At 39.7% G+C, this 26,832-nt stretch overlaps 1 protein-coding gene across 6 annotated transcripts in view; it reads right to left on the bottom strand.

Annotated features, from left to right (window-relative positions):
- The window catches only part of HYCC1 (hyccin PI4KA lipid kinase complex subunit 1), a 37,706-nt gene extending 15,040 nt beyond the window's left edge, over positions 1-22,666 (bottom strand). Inside the window, exons 1-4 of one of the 6 annotated variants that reach the window (XM_051609519.1) lie at positions 9,782-9,832; positions 6,606-6,686; positions 5,613-5,714; positions 531-710 (exon numbers count right to left, since the gene is read on the bottom strand). In XM_051609519.1, the coding sequence (XP_051465479.1) occupies positions 531-710; positions 5,613-5,714; positions 6,606-6,656 (333 nt within the window). In that variant the 5' untranslated portion in view covers positions 6,657-6,686; positions 9,782-9,832. Of the gene's footprint in view, positions 1-530; positions 711-5,612; positions 5,715-6,605; positions 6,687-9,781; positions 9,836-22,237; positions 22,293-22,579 lie in introns of those variants that run through there. The other 5 variants (XM_051609521.1, XM_051609517.1, XM_051609518.1 and 2 more) reach the window with 5 other exon arrangements.
- Between the last annotated feature and the right edge of the window lie 4,166 nt (positions 22,667-26,832).

Raw genomic sequence — 26,832 nt, forward strand, 5'->3', positions numbered from 1 at the left:
TAACAGCCATAAAAGAACTAAATGCATAACTACATATGGTGCTCTTAAAGGTTCCTTCCTAATTCTGTTCTTCAAAGCAGTAATTTAATAACAAACAGTATCTTTTAATACAAAATATGAAAAAAGATGTCAAAGTTATTACAAAATTAAAGAAGACATTTAATTTCTCTAATCAAAGCAATCTTTCAGCAGTCGAGTATTAAGAAATCACTGTGATTTTTTTAATGTTCTACTCAAGGTAGTCAAAACATGCTAGAAAATACAGACAACCACTTCAAAAGTAGCACCTATAAACCCTCTCAAGCAGAATGCAAGCTTAATCACCACACCAAGAATTAAGCAACAAAAAAAATTACTAGGACTCTTCTGGCTCCTCCAGCCATTCGTGCACTCACTCTCCAGGAGCCATATAAGGAGCAGAGAAAGCATTAACCAATTAAAGTTAATTATTCCCCAATAAAACACTCTACAGTATCTCCCAAAAGCCCAGCAATAAATTTAGGCACGAATAATTACATGTGAATACATACCAAATTATAAATTCCTAGGAGAAGAGCCTCTATGCATCCACTGCTGTGCAAATCTCTGCTGGCTGAGACAGCAAGATAGCACCAGATCAGTTCCGGCAGAAACTGCAGCGTAAATCGTAACAATTGTTCCTCACCACTGCGATAGAACTCAAAGAGCTGATGGCAAACTGGCTCTAGAAGCTGAAATACAAATTACAACTGTGAATGAAAAAAACATTACAAGAAACTTCAACTTTTGTTGATATCAGTAGCCAGCCATAGAAAACAGGTTTAAAAACATGTAAGGATGGGAGAATGGAGAGCAGCAACAAAAAGACCTTCTCGGGAGCTAGTTCTGTGAGTGCAGCACAAAACCTTAGTATGGCATGAGTGACTTCTTTTTTTTTCCCCCAAGGTAATATAAAGCAATACATTGCTTTCTCTAAACTCACTAGGATCATCTTGAACATATGTTGCTTAAAAGGCATGAGGAAAAACTTTTATGAAGCTGTATTGGCTTGTAAGAGCTTTTTTCCTGTGGAAACTGTACCAGCAGCTTGTGAAGAAGACAGGATTCCAGACCTATAGCTGTTTGTTTTTTGCAGCTGCAGAAAAACTTAAAACACTGCATTACTGATTGGCCTATTTTTAAAGTTGCTGCTTATCAATCTTGCTCTATACCAAACATTCTTCCAAAGTGTGGCTCAATCCTTTGGACAAAACTAAACTGATAAACGTTATGTCTTAGCTATTAGGGAGTGACTGACGAAATAACTGCCCAAGTCACCTTATACACTTTTAATTCCATAAAACATACTTTCAGATTACATAAATTGAGCCTTCCAACCCATGTGAAGAAAGAATGCCAGTGGCTCCTCCCTCATTTTTTGCTCACATCATCCAGCCTCAAAGGCATAAATAGAGAATACTTGTTATCAACACACCTCATACCATGATCTCAATATCTCTAATATACAGGAAGAGTACATGAAAAAAGGCCTTGCCATCCTAGAGCTCCAACAGTGTGCACACAAAGTGCTCCAAGCTTTTACCTACCAACTGAGAAGAGTTGCATAGTACTCAAAGTATTACAATAACTTAGTATACAGTAAAATTAGTTCACTTTTTCACTCTCATGAAAGTCTTCTATGAATTCCAATGTACTTGTAAGCTTGAGACAGAAGTAGGAAGCCTCAAGAGTAATTTTACCGTCAAATTTGTTAAGTTGATATAAATGGAAGTAATACGTTGAACTGGAAGTAATACCTTGAGCTAAAACAAGTTAAAGAAAGATTTAAAAACAATTAAGCAATCAGGTTATACTGTGTTTCTGGATTTAATACCCTTTCTTGTGCTACCACCCACCTGTGCTAGAGGACAAAACATAGTGTTAACCATCATATGTCAATGTATGTAAGTTAGATTTTTATTGTCACCTAGATAGGAGATTTCCTAATGCAATGGAAAATAATTTCAAAACTAGTAGGCACTTTCAAAGCCAGCTGAACCAAACACTGAACTCAAGGCACATACTAAAAATACTTTTTGGCAGCAAACACAGCAAACCATCGGTAAGAATTTGGAACTGTAAAAGGATTTGTTCCACAAAAAAAAAAAAAAGTGGGGTAGGGAAAAAGGGAATCTTTAATTATATCTTCTAAATAATTTATTTGCAAGTAATAACACATAGGAGGAATCTACCATCTAAGAAACTACTCCCTGAAAAATAATCTAGGCAGTTGATGCATTTATATAAGTCAATTTTACAAAATTAAATCTGGGATTCCAGCCAGTGGGATTCATTTTATCAACTCCAGCTAGCATGTAAAAAAGCATTACATAAAATGTGACATTCTTCAACTGCAAATCTCTGAATGACACAATTCCAATGTAACATACCTAAAGACTTGTTTTACTACCTTGTTTCTTAACATCTTAACAGTTCATCTACATGACTTACAGAAATAGACTCTAAATTACAAACCAGGAATGTTCAGACTAGTAATAGACTTTCACTGAAATGTATTCCTGCACAAAATACCCGAAAGTTTCAACCTGAAAATGATGGAATACAAACCAGACATGCATTTCAGAGATTGCATTGAGAAAAGATACCATAACCATTAGAATTGCCACTGAACTTCATGCTGTAAAAGCAAAGTATTACTCAACACCTTTCGCAAAATCCTTAAAAACTGGAACATGGATATGTACTTTACTGCTAGTAGCATGCAGATCATGTCTTCCATTCTCTTCTAACTACAACACTTTGTTCTTCTGCTATTTGTCTAGGTCACTTTTTCAGTTTTTTAACAAAGCAAGCTTTGAAAAAGGTAAGAAACCCATTCTTCTGTATTCTCCTCTCTTTACTGCAGCAAAGGAGGCACAATCATCAGAAGACCATGCTAGAAAAAAATCTGCTTGCTTGCCTAAGTTTTTACTCCTGAGTACAAAGAAAGTTAAGTCAACACTTCTTACCTTCCAAAGTTACTTCTGAACTCAAAGGGTCTTAGCAGGTTTGGGTTCTTTTTAACAAGTTATTTGGGACAATCTGATCCATTCAAAAAGAGAGGAGTATCTAGTTTCTGACAGATATATCTTTTCTTTTTAAAAATCATTTGTGAAAAATCTACAACAAAGGCAAAAAAATTAATGCCAAGCGAAAGAGCAGAATATCAAAGATCCTTCTAGAAAATTTTACCAGCACAAGTGCTTTCCATCTTCAGCTTACATATTTCACAGTTTGCACACTTCCTTTAATGATGTATCAGTTCAGTATAATGAGCTTGAACTTTAAAAGGCACATAAATAGCTATGACAGGTATCCACATTAACATCGTTATCTCAGTTGGGATATCAGCACATTTAAATGCATAATCAGTACAAAAACAGATTTTCTTCCTCAAAATGTCATCACATGCTACAGCCTAATATCAAAACACGCTAATGATTGCTGCTGTTTCAATATATTGTTTTACACTGAAACAGTTCTAAAAGGTATCTAGACTGAAATGATTTTTAATGCTGGAACAGAAGAACGTCCAAGTAATTTCATCCCTCTTCCTTTTAAGCTGTGTACAAATGTGTTAGACGCTCCAAGCACTTTTTATTTCCTAATGCAAATGCCTGCATGGCTGCCATCTAAAAGGACAACAATGTTTTAGGTAGGAAGTGAAAAATCTTGAATTTGTGAAAAACCAACCTCAAAAATATTTTTTTTACTGTTGGACTCTTGAGTCAATTAAGAGTCCTTTAAATCTTCCCATTTACTGAAGACTCACTCTCTTTGTATTGAATTACCTTTTTCACCTATCAGTGGCCCAGGAACCTCAAAAGTAACTGACAAAGTCTCCATCCATTAACAAGGCTGCTATGAATTGGATATTTCTTTGCTATAGCATACAAGTAGTTCATTTATCTTACAAAATCATTATTAAATTTTTGGAAAAGTAAACCAAGAAAACCTTTATGAGAAGCAAACATGAATCAGATGGAAAATGTAGTCACAGATGCAAACACACATGGTTACTATCCAAATGCTAAAAAAAAAAAAAACACATCTATCCCCCCAAATGAGATTTAAGCACAACTTTAAGGTACAGATAATTGTTATATGAGCAGTACATGGATCCAAAGGTATACAGACAGGCTTGTTTGTTTTTAATCTCAGCAGTATTTGTAATGCTCATGAATTAATCCTTTCCCTTCACATTACATACATAAGAAATGCCAGCACATAACCTGCAGCATAAAGCAAGTTGACACTACACAACACAGCTAACATATTTCAAGTAACAGTTGAAAGAAATTATTTGTCTTTTTAACTGCTAATCTTTAAGTACTTCCAGAATATGGAAAGGTCCAAGTAGCCCCTTCCACAACGTGACAAGTACTCCGAGCACAGTTCAAATGAAGATCTTCGGATTGTTCTCCCAAGGCAGCACAGCACTCAAGTGTCAGCACAGGCTTTTCATTTTAACTCAAAGCCTCGTTAAGAGGAAAACCTTTGACACCTCACCCCCAGAGTTACCCAACAACTTTGTCAAGCAGAATTTGCAGGGCCTTGACTACTGTGCAACTAAGGTCCCTGAGAAACCTAGTGATAGAAATCAAAGAACATATTCAAAGTATCAATTTGGCTATCAACAGGGAGACTCATCAGATTAATTTACACTTTAATATGCATTCTGAAGACGAGATAGGCTTGACTCAGTAGCTAGAATGACTCAGAATGCCCTTCTGAGCTGCAAAGTACTTTTCTTCTTCGCTAGACAACCTGGAAGTTGCTCTACCAGCATTCTCTCTAAAATGTACACGCTGAAAGCATTTTATCCTCTGGCCACTACTGATACTATCTCAAACTTGGGAAAGGTTCCTTATGCAGGTCTTCTCAGAAGAATTAAGGACTTGGTGCATTTTTAAAATAACACACAAAGGTTTGCCAGATGGTAGAAAATGAGACTATACACTTAACAGGACAACTAAAACCAGTTCAGTCTGTTTTGAACCCACCTGGAGACTTTCAAACAAGAGCAGTCATGGCATATGGAACCACTTCTAGCACAGGTACAGAGAAAAACTGCTCTTTTCCACTTAATTTTTAACTTGTTTTTTTTTCCTATAATTTCAGGAAGAGCATGTCCATTGTATAAATGCATGTATTTATATTGTATATATTTAAAACAACAACAAAAAAAACCCCTAAGCAATAACTTAAAAGAACTGCAAGCCTATCTAACACTGTTCTCCTGGGTTTTAATAGACAAGCTTCTGATAGCTATTGATTCACATTCAAGTGATACTGAATTACAGAAAGAATTCTGTCAATCTCAAACATCCTTTCCATTCCTTAACATACTTCTCAGTTCTATACCCAAGTCCTGAAGCCCAGGAGTATGATCTACAAGCTTAGCCATGATCAGTAGGTTACAAAATGTATGAATTGTTTCCATGGTAGTGTGTCATTGCTAAGAACAAACATCTTGACAGAGACTCTTCATGGAGTTCTGTAGTTCACACAGAACACAATACACTAGCAGTCAAGGTCTTATTTTACTCTAGTGTTATGTCAGATATTTTATGCAAGAGATACAATATACTCACTTCACTCTGTGGATTCTGAATTACTTTGTAAAGAGATGAAATCAAAGCGCTCTTGTCTTTCAAGTTTGCAGCATAGCTGGATATGGATGCTTCTGGCAGTGTCTGAAATAATAATATAACTACTAGAAAAAGCAATTTTTATCATTAAAATATAACACTTTTCCATGACAAGGTATCATTTATCAGAGTTTACTATAAGCTAAAACTTCTTTCACAAATAAATCCTTACTATGGAAATTACCATGTTCTCAGGATAATAAAATGGCCAGAAGACACGCTGCATTTTATCATTTTGCAGACAGTTTCATACACAGCGTAATGACAGCAGATGGGAAACAGATAAAAACCCAAGAGTTTTTCACAGGTGTAACCCCAGTGAAATTTCACTGTGAAATTTCAGTAATGTGAAATTTAGCAGTTTACAGATTCATACTTTCAGTAGTCTTCTCAAGACTTACTGCACACTGTAAACAGTATCACAGGAAGTAGTATTAACCCAAAAGAACATGAATTCCAGTTGGCATGAACAGCTCATCTCTTAAACTAAAGATATTTCCTGCCAGTACTTGGAAGGGTAAAAATCTAATCTTTAACAACCCTTTGGATGCTGTACATTTACGCTTCCTATTCATAGCTCTTACAGTACTTCTTATCTACAGTCCTTCAAAAGAGATCAGACTCTATTTTATAGATAGGAAAACACATTCCCATTGCACCTTAGCAAAGCAGAAGCAAAACCTACAGTCTAGTCCATACTCAAAACAAGACCATTCATCTGTGATATACATTTTCACTGCTCTGTACCATGAAGTATGTAATCCCAGAGAAGACAAGGAGAAAAATCCTTTCAAGTATACATTTGTATATATCACATTATCTTAGCAAAATCCAAGGTTAGCATTTTTCTTCACTTTCTACTGATCTCAAGCATCCATGCATACTGCTCTAGCAGTGATTCAAACACTACTGGCTAAATATCTGAGAGTACATTACCTTGAATTCTGACAACCACTCCTCCACAACCCCTGTATCCACAGCTAACATCTTCCAGCATCTGTTCCAAAAGCTTCAACCCTGAAAGAATAAGCAAACACAGTCCGTGAAAGCTATCTAGCCACTGCATTAAACTGATGATAAAAAATTAAGTCCCTGCGAACATATAAAGAATCTTATTTTAAAGAATCTAGAAAGCATCTTTTACCTTTAACATTGCATATGCTGACGTTACTTTGAACTTTTCTTCTACCTCACTTATGCAAGCTGCTGGAAGCATTAAGCATGGAAGTCTTCACATACAGCAGTTTAATATAAATTCCAAATATGCATTGCGTGGGAAGCTCAGTAAGTCAAGGACTTGCAGAAATGGCATTTTGAAAACAGAAAATATTACCTTCTCAATTTTGGTTTATTTTTTCAGCTTACAGAACTTGGGAGAAAACTGTACGGACTCCCTAAAGAAAAATTACTGTTTAGGTTTTTCCCCGTCAACTGCTGTTTGTAATGTGAAAAAGGTCACTAAACAAAAGTCTGATGGAAAATCTTTCAATCCTCCCCCACCATGACAACTGCAAGACAATGTGCCTGCTGCCTCAGCATGTAGCTTAAGGTGGGCTCCCCTGTCCAACATCCCACAAAATCTCACACAGAGCAAGATGAGAAGTACTAAACTCATTTCTGATTTCTCTTCAATTTTTCAGAAAGCATTATAAACAACTGTCCTTTAGAATGGGTTATTCTGAAACAGAGCAACAGACCATCAAGGCACACAACTATTAGAAGTTAAAAGAGCATGCTGTGGGGCATACCCCAGGCATAGGTAAACTATTCAACAATACACATTAGCTTGTTCAAATTGTGACCATGGATTTCAAACAATAACAAAAACTCATCTGAGGAAAAAAAATCAACTTGGTAAAATGTTCAGTCATATGAGATATCAAGTTTTGCTTTCTCCATTTAAAATTGTTTTTGAAGTACTCACAGCCAAGTATGGGCCAGAGATTTCTGTCACCCCCCCAACCCCCAGCCCACCCATACTATCATTAAGTGACCTGGTCAGGTGAAACCATGAAGAACCAGACAGGGCAATTTCCTCTTAAAATCAGATATGCAACTCTGCACAAAGCATACAAAAACAGTTCTGAGGATCAAAGGGGAACAAGGAAGGGCTACGGAACTGTAAGCCACACAGGACTAGATTTCATTACTGGAGAAAACAGCAGTAGTAGCTGTAAACATCTAGGTGGTACACTGCAGTGGCAGGTCCACTAATAGGCTTCTCCTGACAGATTAAGGGTTGGGGCAGCTCCATGAGAAGGATACCAGCAACATCAGGGGAAGCAGATGAGAACACACAACCAAAGAGAGGAAACGACAGACCATCAGATTGGCAAAGAGTACAGAGTAATTTCAAACAAGAAAACCAGTGCTAACCAGGGCCCCACCTCAAATGCAAGCACATATATAAGTGCTGCCTGCAGGACAGCTTGATGGGGGAATCTCCAATACCTTTCCTAGCAAAGCATGACTGGGTGCGAAGTGCCCATACACCAACACATACACAGCGTGGTGACCAAGGAGGAGGAATTAGTGGTCTGTGTGCAGTTGCAGGGCTACAATCTTAATTGGATCACTGAGACACACACTGATCACATGACCAGACTACAGCCATAGCTGGATATGAGCTCTTTAAGGACACTCTGGGATGGTGAAGAAAGAAAGCTGCCCTTTATTTAGGAAAGCAGTAGGGATGCATGGAGCTCTACCCTGCAATTAACGATGAAACAGCTGAGAGCTTATGGAGCACAGATAAGAGACCAGACCAAGCCAGGTAACATTGTGGCAGGTGACTGCTACTCATCAACTGATGAAGATGAAATATTTGCGACCCTGTTCATATAACTGAAGAAACCTCACATTTACAGGCACCTGGTCCTCACATAGAACATAAACTACTCTGTTATCTCCTGGAACGGAAGTAACAGGGCACAAGCAACCCAAGGTTCTTCCTGAAAGAGATTACTAAGGAGCCAAAAAGTGCAGGCACTTGGCTGAACATCAGAATTACAAACAGAAAAACTGACCAGTGATGTGGAAGTCCAGACAGTAACACCTGCAGTGACCATGACATAGTATAGCACAGAATCCTAAGAGGAAGAAGGATCAAAGCAAGAAAAATTATCAAGAATGCTCAAGAACGGTTCACAGGCTTTTGCAAAAATAGCAGCAGCAGCAGCCTAGGGTTCCATGGCTGAATGGGGCAGAGGACCTGCTACAAGGAGAGATGTAAAAGGCTGAGTTGCTCCCTGCTGCCTTCGGTTTTGTCATTAGCAGCAAGGGCTTAGGAATCCCAGGCCTCTGAGAGCAGAAAATTGCCTCAATTGCCAGGCTGAAAGGGCTGTGACCGGTGGTACAAAGCCCAGCTGGAGACCCTATTGGTGTATGCCAGGGGACAGTATCTGGGCCAGGACAGTTTAACATCCTCATTAATGAAGACAGGTAGTCGGACAGAGCTCACCTTCCGTATGTCTGCAAATAGGACAAAACCATGAGAGCCTGGTACCCCAGAGAAGCACTGCCATTCCCAGGGACATAAACAGGCAGTTGATGTGAGCCAACACATGAATCTCAGGAAGTTTAACTCCAAGTCCTGTCCCTGGGGACAAATCACGTCAGGCATCAGCACACAAAAGCACCAAAGCTGGAAAGCAGCTTTGCAGAAAAAGCTCTGGGGGTTTTCAAGAAGAAGGGGAACTTGAGCCAGCCACAGGCACCCTTACAGCAAAGACAGCCAGCAGCCCTCAAATCACCAGCAGGCCAAGGGACATGATCGTTCCCTGTGCACAGCCCTTGTGAGACACACTTGGAGCATTGGGCTCCCCAGCACAACAGACACATGAATACACTGGAGAGAGCTTGGGAAAGGGCCACAAAGCTGATGGACTATGCTGTATTTCTTCTTTGTAGCTAGAACAGTGCTGTGATTTGGATTCAGTACGGGATTTGTTATGAGAAGAATGTTGATTATATACTGATGGTTTTAGTAGTCCACTAAGAAATCAAAGACTTTTCAATTCCCCATGCTTTACTTAGTCTGCAGGTACACAATTAGCTGGGAGGGAGAATAGCCAGGACAGCTGACCCAAATTGACCAAAGGGATATTCCACACCTTATAATGTCATTCTCAGTATATGAAGCTGAAGGAAGAAGGAAGGGAGTGATGCTGCTTGTCTTGCCAAGTAACCATTACACATGATGGAGCCCTTTTGTCCTGGAGATGGCTGAACCTCTGCCTGCCAAGGGGAAATAGTGAATTAATTGCTTGTTTTGCATTGCCTGTATACACACCTTTTGCTTTAGCTATTAAACTGTCCTTATCTCAAACCACAAGTTTTCTCACTTTTACCCTTCCAATTCTCTCCCCCATCCCACCAGGGGAAAGTGAGTGAGCAGCTGTGTGGTCCTTAGTTGCCAGCTGGAGTTAAACAAGGGTTTAAATGTCATTTCTTGTAAGGGTTATTGAACACTGCAACAGGTTGCCCAGAGCAGCTGAGAAGTCTCCATCCTTGGAGATATTAAAAGCCCAGTTCAACAAAATCCTGGACAAACAATCTGTTCCAATTTTCACTACTTCAAGTAAAGGAGACTGGAATTGATCTCCAGATATCCATTCAAACCTCATCTATTCTGCCCTCCTGTATCAACAAGGAAATAGGAAGGACTGCCATAAAAACAACTAATCTAATACCAACTCTTTCTGACCAGCACTGAAGGTATGATGACAACATGGATTAGAGGCCTCTGAATGGTATAGGTTGTGTGTCAAACCCTGCCATGCAGTGAGGTTTTTAAGGATAATACTGTGTGATAACAAACACAAAGGCTAATCCAACTACAATTACTGAAGAATGACCTCATCAGTTCCTACAGAATCACAGGATCTACTAGCCCTACTTTCATTCCTGTGAAGGTGGACAAAGGCTTTCGAGATGTCTCCTGCTTCAGCAGTGTTGACAACAGCAGCCGTTCCCTACTGAGCCCCATTAATAGCATAAATGCCTGTGCTAATATTGACTGTTCAAAGCAAGAAACCTATCATTTTCAAGTGTCCAGAAGAGTCTTGGCTACTCCTGTCTACAGCTGACACCACATTTACTGAAGAGACTCTTTTTCACCTATTCTACTGATCCATCTACCATTGTTTTCAGATGAAAGGCTTCATTTCATTCACAGGATTCATTTGACCAGTAAAAATAAGAGCATCCTTAGCTGACACCATCCACTGGACTAAAGAAATACTTCAAGCTTTTATGACTGTGTATTTGAAGACAAAAGCATAAATTTTTAAAATGAAAACTGTAAAAAGCTGAACTAAAAGAAACAGGACAAAGTTTCTGTGATAGGGTCTTTGGTATTTAACATTACTTTACACTTGTCACATGATGAAAGCATGCATAGCTACTGTGTGTTTATGTCTTATGAATTAAAAGCACTTTGCAGTATTTTCCATAAGACTCTCAACTTGGGTTAGCAGCAAGAAATATGATTAATGCTAAACAATAATTATCAAACTAGCTTTCCTAGTAGAACATCTATTTAAAGCAAACATACATAAAGCCAAAGAGCCCTTACTAATCTCTAACACTGGAACCTCAGGACATATGTGAGTTGAGCTCTAATATAAATGAGAGTAAGTGTAACCTAAATGATTCCACTCACAGTCTGCAATCCATTTTGATATAGCTTGAAGTAAGACTGCTCTCTGGATCTTCTTCCAAGTAATAAGCAGCCTCTGAGAGCTGTAACTTGATCTTGCTCTATTCTAATAACTTAATAAAACTCTCCTTACATCAGAGATACAAATTTCTGCATTGTTTCAAGATGAGTAGTACAACTAGAGTAAAATACCAAGCAACTTTAACTGACAAAAGGGAGTCTTGTTTGGAAGACACTTCTACAAAGTCTCTACAAAGACCATTCCTTTTTCTACTACAGCATAAATACAGCAGAAACTTACTGCATTTAATAGAGGGTGGAGAAAAAGTTGCTATGCACTGAGCTGGTGACAAACAAGCCAAGATTAATTAAGATGCATACTCTGGCAAACTTACCAAGTTAATCTACTTAGACAGCCTCAGGTTTTCATACCTGTCACTCAAGACTTTTTAAATACAACAATATCAAATCATAGCCTTGAAAGAAATCAAACACATGCACATTACTTTAAAAAGAAAATTCTCACATTAGGTGGCTTTCCTACTCTTTAAAGCTATCCAGCCTTTGTAGAATTCATCCACAGATTGCATGTGCATAAATGAAATCTGGATTAAGCACAAGGAGGCTGGACTTGGATGAAGAATGAACTCTTGAGTTCTGCAGAACTGACCTTCTGGAACCACAGTACTAGGCATTTGCTAGTAGAAGTCAGAGAGCTGGAAAAAACAAAATTAGGAGCCAAAAACTGCTCAAGTCCCATCCTCTGGGAATTGCTAGAAGAGGGAAAGCATATACTGTGGCCTTACCTAATGTGAAAACTATCTCCTTAGAAGTTTGTACTAGTTGCTAAGAACTATTTTTTTTGCCTAAGAGAAACATGGAGCAGAAAGTTTAAGATTTTTATGACCCATCAGCCAAATATGCCAACTCATCCCAGAAGAGGAACAAAGTAAACTTGTGAGCATTCTATTAGGATGTACCAGACTCACAAGAGATCAAGTCCCTGGTACAATGATCTTGTTGATCTTGCACTCTATAGTAGTTTGTACACAAAATTAGGGAAGTGCAACTTAGGACGCAACTTTTCTTACCCTTTGAAGTGGTACCAATAGTATTAAAAACTTCGTAATCAGTTCTCTTAAGGAATACTCTCTACACTTAAAATTCATGTTGCTGAACGCTTTTCTCTCCCAACTTGTTTCACACGCAAAGAAACAATCCTTTGTAAGCCTCAGAACAGAAAACAGCACTCATTCAAGTGTATTCTTGAATAAATTGTCAAAGAGGAGAATGTATTTTCCTGATGTTAACGCACAACTCATACTAGCAACACAGTGATCTGTTCATTTACTATACAATGTCAAGCTATCCTGTTCAAACACATACTTGCAGGTGCAGTAATGGGTACTTATTCAAGGTCTCTTGAGAAAAACAGGTACTACTGTGGAATACAGAAACTACTCTGGCAAGTTTCAGCAATCTCAAAGGCCAGGTCTAACTTATTGACATTTTTAAAACTTGTACAAGGAAACAAACAACTCATTGTGCTAAGTCTGAAACACACGCTCTATTCAAATACACATTACAAGCCGTGCTCAAAGACTCAGTATCAAATATTCTCTGACAATAGCTATCTTCAGTGTCAAATCAGGCAGTGTCAACAAGATAGCTACAGTGCACCAAGCATCACTGACTCAGGCTCAAGCAAATTCCTAAAATGACAAGAGATGGCTGTTCAGTATCTTCCAACAGGAGAACAAGCGTTAGGTGAAACCACAGGTGATAGGCTCAACACAAACTGAAGGAGCTACCAAAAACAATGTGAAGGAAGTATGCATTGAGTCCCAAGTCTAAGTATACAAACTTGACATAAATGCACAAAGAAGCCTGGACACATTAATGGGAGAATCCATCCGCAGCCACTAAATATAGAAGTACTTCTTCCAGTTCAGAAAGCTGAAGTCAGAAGTTGCTCTGCCAGAATACTTATCCAGCTTCCCCTATCAGTTCCTTTTTAGGCCTCTATTAACAACCACTGTTAGACAAGAAGGTTTCATAAATGCTGGTCTCATTCAGTACAGTCATTGCTGCAGTCTTCTGCAGCAGTATGGTAGTGAACCTACACAGACTACTGTTTTGAACATCTGTGTTCCCCACGGCTTGTAAAGGTCACTGAACCTTAGGAACTGAAACTGCAGTCAATTTTAATTTCATATTGCCCAGGGCATTTTTTAGATTGCTGCTTGCCTTTTTTTTTTTCCCTTCCCTCTGTTTATGCAGCATATCCTCAAGTGCTAGTTTTTCTATCATCTGTCATATGCCAATAGTTACATTCATTACAGGAAAATAAAATAAGACCTATTGGTCTTTTCACAGAAAAAAAGCTAAACGAAGGTGGATTTTTCCAGAGTAGGGAAATACTGAAAATAATCTTAGGATTTAGTTTTCTTGGAGTGTTCCCTGTTTAGTTACAGAATTAAAGCGATTCCTCAATACACGCACATAATGGTGTGATAAACAACTTCAGGAAAAACATGCTTTATCTCTCCATAGCAGTTTTCTCAATCTTCTTCATCTCTTCCCTCCCACCCACCCTACCTTCAACAGCCCTCCTGAGCAAGCCTGTTGTACACAGAAGAGTGAACACGTTAATTTGAAAAAACATTTCAGAGCACCTAAGGGCTATGTGCATCTTACATACTTTATATGCAACCAAAAAACTTTAACTTACTTTTTTAGAAGTAACAGCAGGATCCACACTTTTGTCTCATTCAGAAAAGATACATCCAACATATTAAATGCTCTATTGCCACATATAATTTCAATGCTGTACTACAGACCAAGTGGATGCAACTTGAAGTATCAGACAATTTACGTCTGATACTCTGTATGTCTTGCTCTGTATTGAAATTTTTATTTTAAAAAAGTAAAATACCTAAAGCATTAAGAGTGGCAAAGCAGAAAAAGGTGTTAATTGTCTTGCATTGTAGGGCATATTAATTTAGGATTAATTCAAATTAGATGAAGATGTTCAACTAAAAAGTTCCCACTTCACAAAAGCATCTAAACTCAGAATATTGATTATTCCAAGAAAGAAACATAAATATAATGGAACTCAAGTTACACAAGTTCTAAAGGGACTCTTACTTGAGCAACTCATGTACAGACTTCCAGAGCAAACAGTATCACCGAGTAATCTGCCACTGTTTCAAAGCCATAACAACACAGTGTCTAATGAATTTATATTTATATAATTTAGATAGCAGGAAATGGTTTAAATTACAAATAATGGAGCATGGGTTCATTGTCTTCCATTCTCATTCTGTCTTCTGTTCAAGACAGGCCTGATTTCTAAGTGGATTCTTTAAGACCTCCGTATCTAGTATCTCCAGAATAAGTGACTGGTTCTTCAATTTTCAGGTGCAAATTCAGAGCCCTGGTTTGGAGCACAGACTTCATGATTTAGAGCCTTACAAATATTTATGTAGTTTAATGACAAAGTAGTCAATATTTGTTTTTATAATCATCTAAAGTCTATGAACCTGGATTTTTATTTAGTGTATTCTACTTACAAGCAACAACTGAAAAGTTACTTGAATGCCAGATGTAACTGTGACAATACATGGAAATTTACCACTGACTACACATGTATTTGGGACACCGTGGACTCAAATGAACCAGAGCTTAATGACATCAATACAGCTTAACAACCCTAAGAAGCAACACGTTATGTTCATAAAAAACTGCCATGCCCATAGGAAAAAGGAGATGCAATGAACCAAGAGCAAAGCAAGCTGCATCACAAGAGGAAATAACAAATATAATCTCAGCAGCCACATTTCAAACAGGATGACATTCAGGGGGTGGGGATTAATAACAACACAAGAGTTTCAGGCACCTATCGTTTAAAATCAGCAGACACATGTAAGGAACCTCTTGAAGGGTAAATGTAACATTATCTGGTTCCTGTTTATTGACTCAGTTTACTTCCTATTCACACTTGTAGCAGTTTCTCTGTTTACTGTACAAGCCAGGACCTTCTTTTAGTTCCTTCTTCCCTTGATGTCAAGTATACCCACACCCTACTGCTGCTCCTGAACTTATGCAAAACTTTTATTTTACCACACAAAAAAAGCCATTATAAATGGTTACGTGAGTTAATCCTTGCTGCAACTTTTTGAACAGAAGTGATTATCCAGGTCTTTGTCAGAACAGGACAAACACCTAAGAAACTAATACACCACACTAAAATGGAAATTAATCAAAAATTTTCATCACTTTCTTAAGGAATAAATTAATGCATGCATTATCTATGCAAAGGAATCGCACAGTTTAGAGATCTTCTCTGATTATGTTAAGTTTCAGGCAGAAAACCCTTATCAGTTTTACTTACACAGCTACAGTTTACCAGTAACAACAGTTTGGGATAAAAGTATCACCGCACAAATAATCATGGCATCCTACTAAAAACTTTGGTAACCAGTGTAAATGCATATGCTTCAGGAACACTTCCATTTTGGCATAACACAAAAAGAATAATATTGAAAAGAAGTACGCCACACAACAGTAACTAAGGTAGCAAAAAAATTAAAAGCAGCAGAGATTGCTAATCCACTCAATCTCTAACATGATGCAAAAGACAGGAATAATAGTCCTGCTATATTTGCACATATTAGTGAAAATGCAACAATACTTCAGCCAATTCTAGCTGAAACAACAGAATTCTGATACTTCAAGCAGTATCATCTGCAAAACAGATGCACCCTTCATTGTGTTTCACTAAGTAATATGACAAATCGTTTAGAGTACAGCGTTTCATTACAACACCACTGTACTGAAAATACCCATCATTTGCCATAGTGACACAAAACGCTGCTGAAGAAACATGGAGGAGTGAAAGAAACTTGATTTTTTTTTCTTCCAGTTTACAATTAAATGTAAATCACGTTCTCTCAAGACAGACAGGAATTGGTAAATACTATAACAGCACTGGCAAAGCTTCAGAATGGACATGTAAGTGGAAGTGCAATATTACTCTCAAAAGCCTCTCACCTGCTGCTCTGGCTGCTGCACTGGGAAATTAGTTCAAGCAGGAAAAAATGCAGGAACCCATTAGTCTTTCTGGACCTGACATATGGAGTCAATATAATTAGAAGCATGAGAGATCCAAGTGGAAGACTATAGCTTATTGAGTCTAAAAGTTGTAACTGAATATAACCAGTAGCACGTCCACAGCTCATTACATGAAGCAGGTAGGTATTTTGGCACAACCTGAAGAAAGTCACTAGGAAAGGTATTATTTTAACTGAGTAGACAGTAATTGGTTCAACCAGATGTTCTACTAACCACAAGCTGCAGGACTACTCAGAGTTTCACTGGCAAAATCCAGTGCAAAGTTACTGCAAAGAACATAAAATTGTTATTTTAGCACTAAGCACCAAGGGATAAGGAAATCCCCAATATCATTACCTCCCATGCTTTTTGAAAAAATTGCCTTCTTCGGCCTAATACAAAATATATGACACTGCAGTCTAATTCTGCAACCTACTTCAATTCTGGAAGACTAACAAACACCATTTATTTCAGTCAGCAAACACTGAGAAGAATTGATACAGGGGAAAAAGTTTTTATTTTTGTACCTCAAGATCCTATAGCCTGCTTCCTCAAAGATTAAATAGGACAACTTAAGGCTTTAACACATATTACATCGCAAATTCTGTAGGATTAAAAATAATTAAAATGCAAAGCAACTGTCTTTATGTATGAGAATGGGTTTGGAATACTAGAAAACAAACCAGAATGCTATAGCATGGCCTTGCCCATTAACCAGACATTCATGAAGACCTCGTATTATCCACCGCTAGCTTCTGTACAACACTCAGACTACTAGACAGCTTAATTATTGAGTATTAGATTTAATTTTCTATTGCGTAAAGTGTAACAGGCTTCTTCTCCCTGTTCTAAAAAAAGAATTTCAATAATATAGTAATAGCACTGAATCAGTATGTTTAGCATTAACAAAAATATTAAAGCTGTATGCAGTATCCATCAGGTTGAAGTTAATGCCTTCCTGAAGCATAAATATTTATCCAGGGCAAACCGCAGGAAACCTTAGGAGATAGCATGGCTTTAAGCACTGAAGTGAGTTCATTAGGATCCAGTGCTGCTTCAGAGCATGTTACTTTTAATTAAAGGTTAACTTCCAAATAGAAAAGTGACAGAATGTAAAGGATCTCTTACCTCTCAGAGAACCCTCTTTAAATGCTATCAGAAGTGCCTAAAATAAGTAGCTTCTGTCACTACATTTAGAATGAGAGCTCTTACGCCAATCAGAATGGAATACAAATACTCAACGACTTCTGCATCAGCTATGAGCCTGTTTTACTACTTACCTGGTATTGCTTTTACCTAAGTTTCTTTATTATGCTTTGACTGTTGCACAGCATTTCATATCATCACAGGATTGAGATGGAAGAACATAAACATATATCTGTTTTGGAGAGAGAACTCACTTCCAGTATCTTCTCAACAATGCTGATCATTTAGAATAAACTAATAAATGCTTTCATGCATACACTTAATTTTCATGGCATTCTCCATACAAAAGAGTGATGATTATTAAGTATCTGCCCAAATTCCACATATTTATTGATTCTAGTTCAAATAAATAATATTCCCAGTAACAACTGTTTATTGAATGTGCTTGTATTAAACTTAGAAGTTACACTGAAGCCTTATATAGAGAGTCCTTAATTCAACACACTGAAACAAATACACCAACACCCTCTCACTTCTTGCATTGCAATGACAAGAAGACAACACATCCAGACAATTTCAGTACTCCCTAGGGTTGTAGGTTTTGCTGCTTCATTCACTACCTTTCCAGCTGTTACCAAAGCAGGTCAGTTCATGTGGAGTTGCATCTAAAGAAATCACTGTAAATAACAGTTGCCCTCCCAGACTAAGCAGATATTCTATTTTTATTCTGATGCTCCTCAATGTGGTCCTAATTAGGACAAAGGCTTCACAACAGTCTCACCCAGAAGTACATGAAAACACTCCATATCCTGCATTATTTCAGATGTGCTATAAATTGAAGGTACTACATTCATTGGATCTTTCATAAGTTGTGGGGGTTTGTTTGTTTCTGTTTGTTTGGTTTTTTGTTTTTTTAAATCTAATCCAGGACTACTTGCATTTTCATGCTAACAAAGTTCCAGCACAAAATCTGGTAGAAATCTGAAGATTTACAATAAGAAAAAATAAGGTGCAGTTCACCCCTCAGCTTCATGGAAGGGATTTTAAATTTCACCGATGTTTTCAAATAACTTTAAATATTTTAAGTGTCATTTATAAAGAAATTCTTGAGAGCATGCAAGTGTGTGCATACACTTGTAATATACACTACAGAATACAGGGAAGATTCTGGTCAATGCAGGAACTAATAAAACACTTCAATGTCATAAAGAGCTCAAAGCCTAAAAGCTTTAAACATGGCCTTGCAGCAAAGCAGAGTTGCTACACATTCAGAACATTTTCACACTCCTACTTCAAGTAGTACTTTTTGTCTCGAACAACACCAGTTTGACACAGACTTCAGACCTTACCCTAATAACACTTAGTTATTGCCTTCTATGATTATCTCAACAGGCATTTCAAATAAATTAATTCAAGTTCCTAATAAACTGATGCTAATGAAAAAATGCCTTAATTCCAGCACATTCTCCACTCCCAAATGTGCATTTAATAACCCACCATTTCAATTTTGGCCACAGAGGAGAGCAAATTGCTAAAAGGGCCATTTTTTCTGCAAAAGAAAAAAAATATATACTTAAAGAAATTATATCGTGCCTACAATCCTAATTAAGGTGGTGGGTTTTTTATACTTGTATAATTAAACAGAACAGCATTAACAAATCAAAAGCTGTAATTTTGTTGAGGAGGAAAACTATGACACTTCAGAAACAACAAACGCTTTCAACTACATCCTTCCAAGTTCAAACCAACACACTGCAAAACACTGCATATAAAATCCAGGTTTTAAAGACACTGTGTTTTCATAATTCCATGGAAGAAGCACTAGAATTTACACACGGTCACTGCAGACATCAAGCTACTACATCTCAGAAGATAAATACAAATTTGCAGTCTTCAGTTTTTCTAAGTTCAAGCAATTCACACTCCAGTCTTTCTAACTCCACAGAAAACAGCACATACACATAGTGAAGGTCGTATTGTCAGGCTTCTCACTTCCTATACAGCACAATACAACCTCCTGCTTAGATTTCACACATATATTGCTCCTGGAAGACTGACTGCTTGGTAGCTGGTAACACTGCAAGTAACACAAGTGCAGTGATTCATACGTGTAATCTCCATTTATGCTAACAAAACTACCCCCACAAATTCTATGGCAGACTTAAGTACAAGCTTTGTACCAAATCTTGCATTTGAGAGAGAGGAAGCATGCCAGGTTACACAGCAAGAGTATTTGCCTAGGTGAAGGCTTGAGAATAAAGCCTGACCTGGCAATCCACCTAACGGATTTAAATACAAGCTGTTCCCAGTATAGGTTTTGTATGCTTGCAGAGACCACAGGTGATCTTCACAAATTGTCAAAGTGCTACTGCATTTTAATATTCTCATCAACAAAAACATTTAAGCCTCATCAAAGTTCCATCAGAAAGACTCAAAGTGTTCCACAGGCTCTTAGTCCCAAAGGAAAGCCTGGGAACTATGACTTTCCCCTTACAAATAATGCAGATTTCTCAAACTATGCATCTTCCACACAATCTGAAACAAAACAGTGTCACATCAAGCTATAAAATGTAAGCTTATTTACTAGTTGAAATAGTCAGACATCAGTCAACATTTGATAACTGATGATTTAAGTCACCAGAATGAACAAGGTGATTTACACGTTGCATATGCTAAAGTCAGTGACAGTTTAAGAGAGAACCTACTATTTACCTTAAGGCAGGATTTAATGAAAATGCATTTCCTGACATGAGCATACAGAGAAGGTTCAAGAGGTTTTACACTATCACGTACTAAGAATTAGACTTTAATTCAGAATTTTACTATTAGGTTTGATACAGTCATAACATATACATCAGTAACTGGGCTCCCAGCTAAGAGCCAGCTCCACTGTGCTAAGTAAAATATAGATGACACATACATTTGCAGTGCCTAGCCTTGCAGTATCTCATGCACATGCTTGTCTGTGATAGAAGTCCTTGCAAAATTAGAATCCAAGTGACTTAACTACCCAGCTATGCCTGTGAACGTGTCCACCACGGACTCTCTCAAGTGAAAGAAAACCCTCCCATTCAGCAGTCTATAGCCAAAGTTCAGCAGGATTCTGTCAATGAAAGCCTTTTTTCCTTGTAAGAAGCATTCTGAATAAATGCAACTTGTACATTTAAAACAGCTCAACTCTGAAAGGAAGTGAATTGCTAGTCAATAAATCATACAAAGTAACGTTGAACTTCCTCAAAATTGTCATTCCCCTGATAAAAGGCCTGTTAAAAGTATTTGTCTCACAAATTCTTACAGAAGAGAAGCAGCCGAGTTTTGCATTTCAAAAGTAGTATTTTCATATTGTCTTCTTAGTCTGGAGGAAAAAACACATCCAAGAGCAGTGCCAGATGGATCTAAAACTCAACTTCAAAATACATTACTCATTGAAAATACTCCACTGATGAAAGTAAAACAGATTGGAAGTTAATTTGACCAGGCTTTACAATGCTACTTACTTTTCATAACATAAAAGAACTTGGTTGGAAGGCTGACAACAAAAGCAAGGCACTGTCATAGAGGAAAGCATTCTGTGGAAAGCACAAGAATCTAAATAGACACCGTAACATCTACCTGCATTATTGGAGGGTCACTCTATATTTTGCTACCTAAAACTGCTTTTTGCTTCTTTGCCTTGTCGTGTATTCAGGTTGCCTTTAAAAAAAACAACAACTAATCACTAAATGTAAATTTGCAGCTAACAAACCTGCAGCAATAACTTACTAGAAACACCTTTTTCTTCTTTAGTCATCTAAAGCAATACCAGTATATATTAAATTTTTTTTATTTTTTTTTTTACAAAAGACTTTATAATCTTCGAGTGCACAAATCTTTTCTTTTTGAACTTAAGACTTCAGGAGTTTTTTCAGGATAGAGTCAGAATTCAAGTGGACAGGAAACAGACATGCTGGCTTTCTGGAATACAGGGAACAAGTCAAGTACACGGGCATTTCCACTACTTTTAAAGCACAAACCACACAGAAGGGTCCTTCAATTTAACGTACGTGAAGCCACATAACGAAGCCTACACAGGCACAACCCCTCGCAGCCTGGCACACTTCCTACTTAGAAACCTCAGCCGCAAACTCTCCGCAATTAGAACTGTTGCTGCCACCTCTCGCATCCCTACCCGCGGACACGGAAATCAACGCAGCAGGGGAAAAAAACCGCATATATGAGAGATAGATTAGACTGAACGTATCTCCCCTCACTCTATTAAACTCTTCCCGAAATCCTCCCAGAAGCAGGCACCGGCGCCCAGCAGCAGGAGCGGGAAGCCTGCTGCCAGGCACCACGCTCTCTGCTCCCTGCTCGGCGAGACGAGCGGCAGCAACTCCTTTGTCTCGCCCGCAGCTGGCGGCCCGCACCCCCGGCTGCCTCCCCCGGGCGACACAAGTAACCGCTGCCCCGCCAGCCCCGAGCAGCCCCGGCGGGGCCGCCTTTTCCCCCCGCCACCCTCCCCGATCGCCGCCCGGGAGCCGAGTGAGAGGCTGGGCGCGGGAGGACCCCGGCAGGCGGCCGGCATGCTGGCGGAGCCCCGGGGGGACCCGACGGGGAGGGGAGAGGTTGAAGCTGATCCCCCCCCCCATCACCACACCGCGGCCCCGCTCACCCAGGAACAGAGACCGGCTCCCTCCGGAAAGAGGCGCCCGCAGAGCCCGTCACGGACCCCTGCGGTGCCCTTCCCCGCCCCGGGGCACCAGCCCGCCCCAGCCTCACCACAGCAACTCCACCGCCCCCCCCGCCCCGCGTTCCTCCCCCACCGCCGCCCCCTCCGGCCGCTCCAGCCGCGGGGCGGGGCAGCTCCGCCGCGCGGGACCCGGAGCCGATGGGCTCCCCTCGCCCGGCCGTTAGCTGCCCAACGGCCGCAACCGTCCCGCCGGCGACGGAGCGCCGCTCCCACCCCGCCCGGGAAAAGTTGGCTCGGCGGGAGCGGCCGCGACCCCACACTCACCCTTCCCGCCCGGCGGCTCCTCCGCCACCCCGGCCGCTCGCGGACTTACTCGCCCGCCGGGAGCGGCAGCGGCGGGCGGGCGGGCGGCAGCAAGCAGCGGGCGGGCACCGCCCGGCCCCGGCGCTGCCTGGCGGCGGCGGCAGCCAATGGCAAGGCGAAGCGCGGTCACGCCAGCCAATAGGGCGGCAGAGCGGACCGTGCGGGCGCCCGCGCCCTCCTCCCCGCCAATGGGCGGCGCTGCCCGCGCCGGGGGCGGGCGGCCTGTGCGGGCGCCAGGGGGGCAGCCGCGTCCCGCCGCCGCGGGCCCGGAAACCTGAGCGGCGGCCCGAAGGGAGCGCGAGTCATGGGTTCCCCGCCGCGGTTGCAGAACCCAGCCCCGCCGCGGAGTAGCCTGAGGCGGAGCCCGCGGCGGCGGGGAGGGTCGTGCCCCGGGCGGGAGATGCTGCCTCCGGGAGCGCGGGAAGCGCCCGGTCTCGCCGCTGCCCCTGCGGGAGCTGCGGGAGCCGCCGCGGGGACCCGGGGACGGCTCCGAGCGGGCGGCAGCGGTCGCGCGTGTTTTGCCGCTATCCGAAAACACACACGCCCTTCCCCGCCCTCGGCTGCCACCTCCTAGAAATAAAAACTGAGCCGGCGATAGCCTGAAAAATGGGGCTAAACAGCAAAATAAAGCCCTTAACTTCCGCAGCCCTGACAAGGAGACGGGCTGATAGCTCCGCAAGGGGTGTTGTCAGGCACCTGAATGAGAACGCCTCGTAATTGAACGTCTCTTAATTGGCACCAGGCGTGGTTTTATTATTGTTTAGATACTGGATTTTTAGCAGCCTTCCCAAAGAGGAGCAGCTGTGGGCAAGTCTCATTCCACAGCAGTCTAGGGACTTTTTTCAATTGCAAGTACTTTTTCTCATTTTGTTTCTACTGACTTCATCCTCAGATTGCTCTGAAGAATTAACTTGAAACTAAATAGTGCATAATTACCTTTTTGTTTTAATTAAAGTTCAGTTTACAGTTTCTGCTACGACCAGAGTTTATTTGCAAGTATGCTTTGAGGATTAAGTTTTAATCCTCAGAAGCACATGCTTATGGTAATCTCCAGGATTAATAAAGATTAAATTAAGCAGTAATCTAATTCTGTGTGGTGAAACCTAGGCAAGGATGTTGTGATTTGGTCAGTGTCAAATATCATGCAACGATAGAGCCCAAACTAGTTCCACCAACACTGTCACAAAGCCTTGTGCCATACAATTCCCCAGTTAAAAGCCATGCTTGTCTATGCCTTACCAGTCTTAATTTCCTAAATGACTCTGTACAGGTAGATACCATGTTCACACAAAAGTTTATTGACTTCCCTGGAGCCTTGAACCTGTGAGCTGTATCTGGACTTGTGCTATTGTACCATTGATTTCCAGAAGTGTCTAGTATATCCCTGTAATTTATTGACCATAAAATGTAGGGATTATTTTCAAAAATCTTTTATAATACAAATTATAACACAAAAAAATTGTTTTAGAGTATAAATGTCTTCCTTACTAAGCCATTTGTCTTTAGAATACTCCCACTATGTTATGGTCTACATTAATTCTGGCTTCAGTTTCTATGACACTGGATAAAACAGGTCTGTTTTCCTGAAAAGACAGATTGTATTAGTTCCAGCAAAGGTGCAAGAGAGCTTTATTCTTTTACTAAGATAAAGAGAGACAATTAAATGCCATAATCTTAGGAACAACCAAATGGAACTTTATGAGAGAGATAATAAATTTCTGTCTTAGGAAGAATATACATCTGAATCACAGCCAGAATACTTAATGGCTTGGTGTTTTTTTTAAGCTCTTTATCCGAGTTCATCTCAGTTTCCCTGAGCTGGTTTACTGCTAAAGTCCAGCAGTTCTATGTGCAACACTAAACAGAGAATAAGTGATCTAAGCAAAGATCCAGCAGTGCAGGAGGAGTTTACCTGCATCCTCAGCCCCAGTGCATGTGGTGTCAGGAGGGAGACTGGGTCCTGATGCTGCTTGTGACGTAGGTGACATACTAAGTGACCCTGATAAGTGCAGAGAGATGTACTGAGATCATACTGTCATTAGTTATTAATTTTACTGTTATTGATGTGCTATGACACTAATGATTAGTAAAAGTAGTGAATCATCTACAAACAAAAGACAAGGCAAATTCTTCACATGCAGCATATGACATACATTGACGGTTCTGGCATGTCAGGTCACATTATCAAAAGAACCTTCTGTTACTGCCACAGATTTTAGTAACTCATAAATTATTGTACTGTTTCAGGCATTCTTACCACTTCAGCCTTAAATATCCCAAATGCAGAAAGGTGTATGCAATACATTTTCTTTTTACCGTGTTTATATATCTGTGCACAGATGTGCACATCATTTACTGCCCTTCAGTCTTGTGTTTACGGCAGGTTTTTTGCCGTTGGCAATCCACTTCAAATTGCCCTCTAAGAGGAGGGCTACAAAGAATCAGAGCTTTTGTTCCACTTTCCCAGCACCAACAGTCAGGGCTGCTCAGTGTGCTGTTTCAGAACAGTATTTCCAGGAAGTAGTTTCCTTCGGATTTCACAAAATAATTTCATTGTTTAGGAAAATAATTTGGAACCTAGAGCTTCTGTCTGCTTTATTATTTTTGGTCCTTGCCTTTTTGTTGTAAGCTTTTATATTTAGATCGTGAACTATAATGGGGTTGTAAGCTTCTTTAAAAAAAGAAATCCTTGATAAATAAATACTTAATAACTGTAATCTCTGTCATATGACCACGTTCTTAAAGCTGAATTCAACCCACAGTCCATTTTTAAAAGGTAGTACATCTGGTCCTTGGGAAAAAAATAGCAGTTATTCCTAGTCATCTGATTTCATAGCAGCTCTGTAGCCTATAAGACACTGAGAAGGACCCTGTTTAGGGAGAGAGACAGAACCCTAGGAGTGACATTTTGGTCCTCTGCCCAGTGCCAGCCCAGGCCAGGCTGGCTGTGACCTTAACAACAGCACATGCTGCTAGATGGACAATTGCACCAATGTGGAACGTTCCTCCTGCTTTGGCTAGGATGGAGTAAAGCTCACTGCAGAATTAAGAGCAGTCCATAGCTGTGATTAGAAATTCAGCTAACATACTCAAAGATGTCCAGAACTCATATTACTCTTGTACAAAGCCTTTGATAACTACACTAATTTGGACTACAAGCAAGCACCGAGTTGTTCTTCCACTCAGCGGAGTTCCCAAGAGCTTTGTATTGAATGTAAGGGCTCTGGAGACTCCTGGTCTGGCATCCTCTGCCTCAACAGATTCAGTAACTAAAGCCCATAAAAACTTAGGATGGGGGGCTGGGATTAGAATATCATGCTGGCCTAGGAACAAAAACCAGATTTTCTGAAATTTACTTTCAAATAGAAATGAAAAGTCAACACTCTCTGCAAAAAAAAACCAAATTCTGCAATTTTTATTTGCAGAGCTCTGAAACAACTAAGAAAATATTTTGCCAGTGTCAATGCTTAGTTTTGACTTATGATTTTCCTCTTATATTCTAGTCTCAGCCACGAATGAAATATTTTGATAGCTTTCTCTTGGAAACATACATGAAACTGATCCCTTCCTACAAAAAGTTAAATTTTATCAAATCCATGTTTTGACAGAAAATTGCAGTACAAAAAGCTCTACCAGATCTTCCAGGAAAGTGAAAAAAATCACTAACATCTGTTTGACCCTGAAACACTGAAGATATCTGTCTTAAATTTTCCATACTGTCACAAAACCCTTTAAAGGAAAATGTTCAAGAAAAAAAAGGCCTCTATAAACATATTAATGGACAATTGTTTGAACAAAGTCTTTTTAATTGAATTTCAGATTTTTAAAATCATACATTGGCATAGAATTATTAAAAAATCCTTTATTCCAGAATTTATAGTAAGCTTTATGTATTCTAAATATGTACTTTTTCTTATGCTTTTTACTGTCCTGGAGTTCTGCTTAGGTTTCCTTTCTTAGTTTTTCTTGGCAAAACTTACATATTAATATAATGCTACTAGGCCTTGATTTGCTAATATTGCAGAGAAGTATTTATCACAAAAACACCACAGTAGAATTGAAAAACAAAATAGTTAACTCATTATTTTCAAATAGGCTTTGCAAAAGTTTTATTTCACATAACTTATATTTAAAACATCATTTGACCAGCTGTTGAAGGCCCATTCTCTAAATATATTCCATGTCAGTATTTTGCTCTAAAGGATGTTGCTTAT

This window comes from Apus apus, chromosome 2, assembly GCF_020740795.1.
Source record: "Apus apus isolate bApuApu2 chromosome 2, bApuApu2.pri.cur, whole genome shotgun sequence".
NCBI lineage: Eukaryota > Metazoa > Chordata > Aves > Apodiformes > Apodidae > Apus > Apus apus.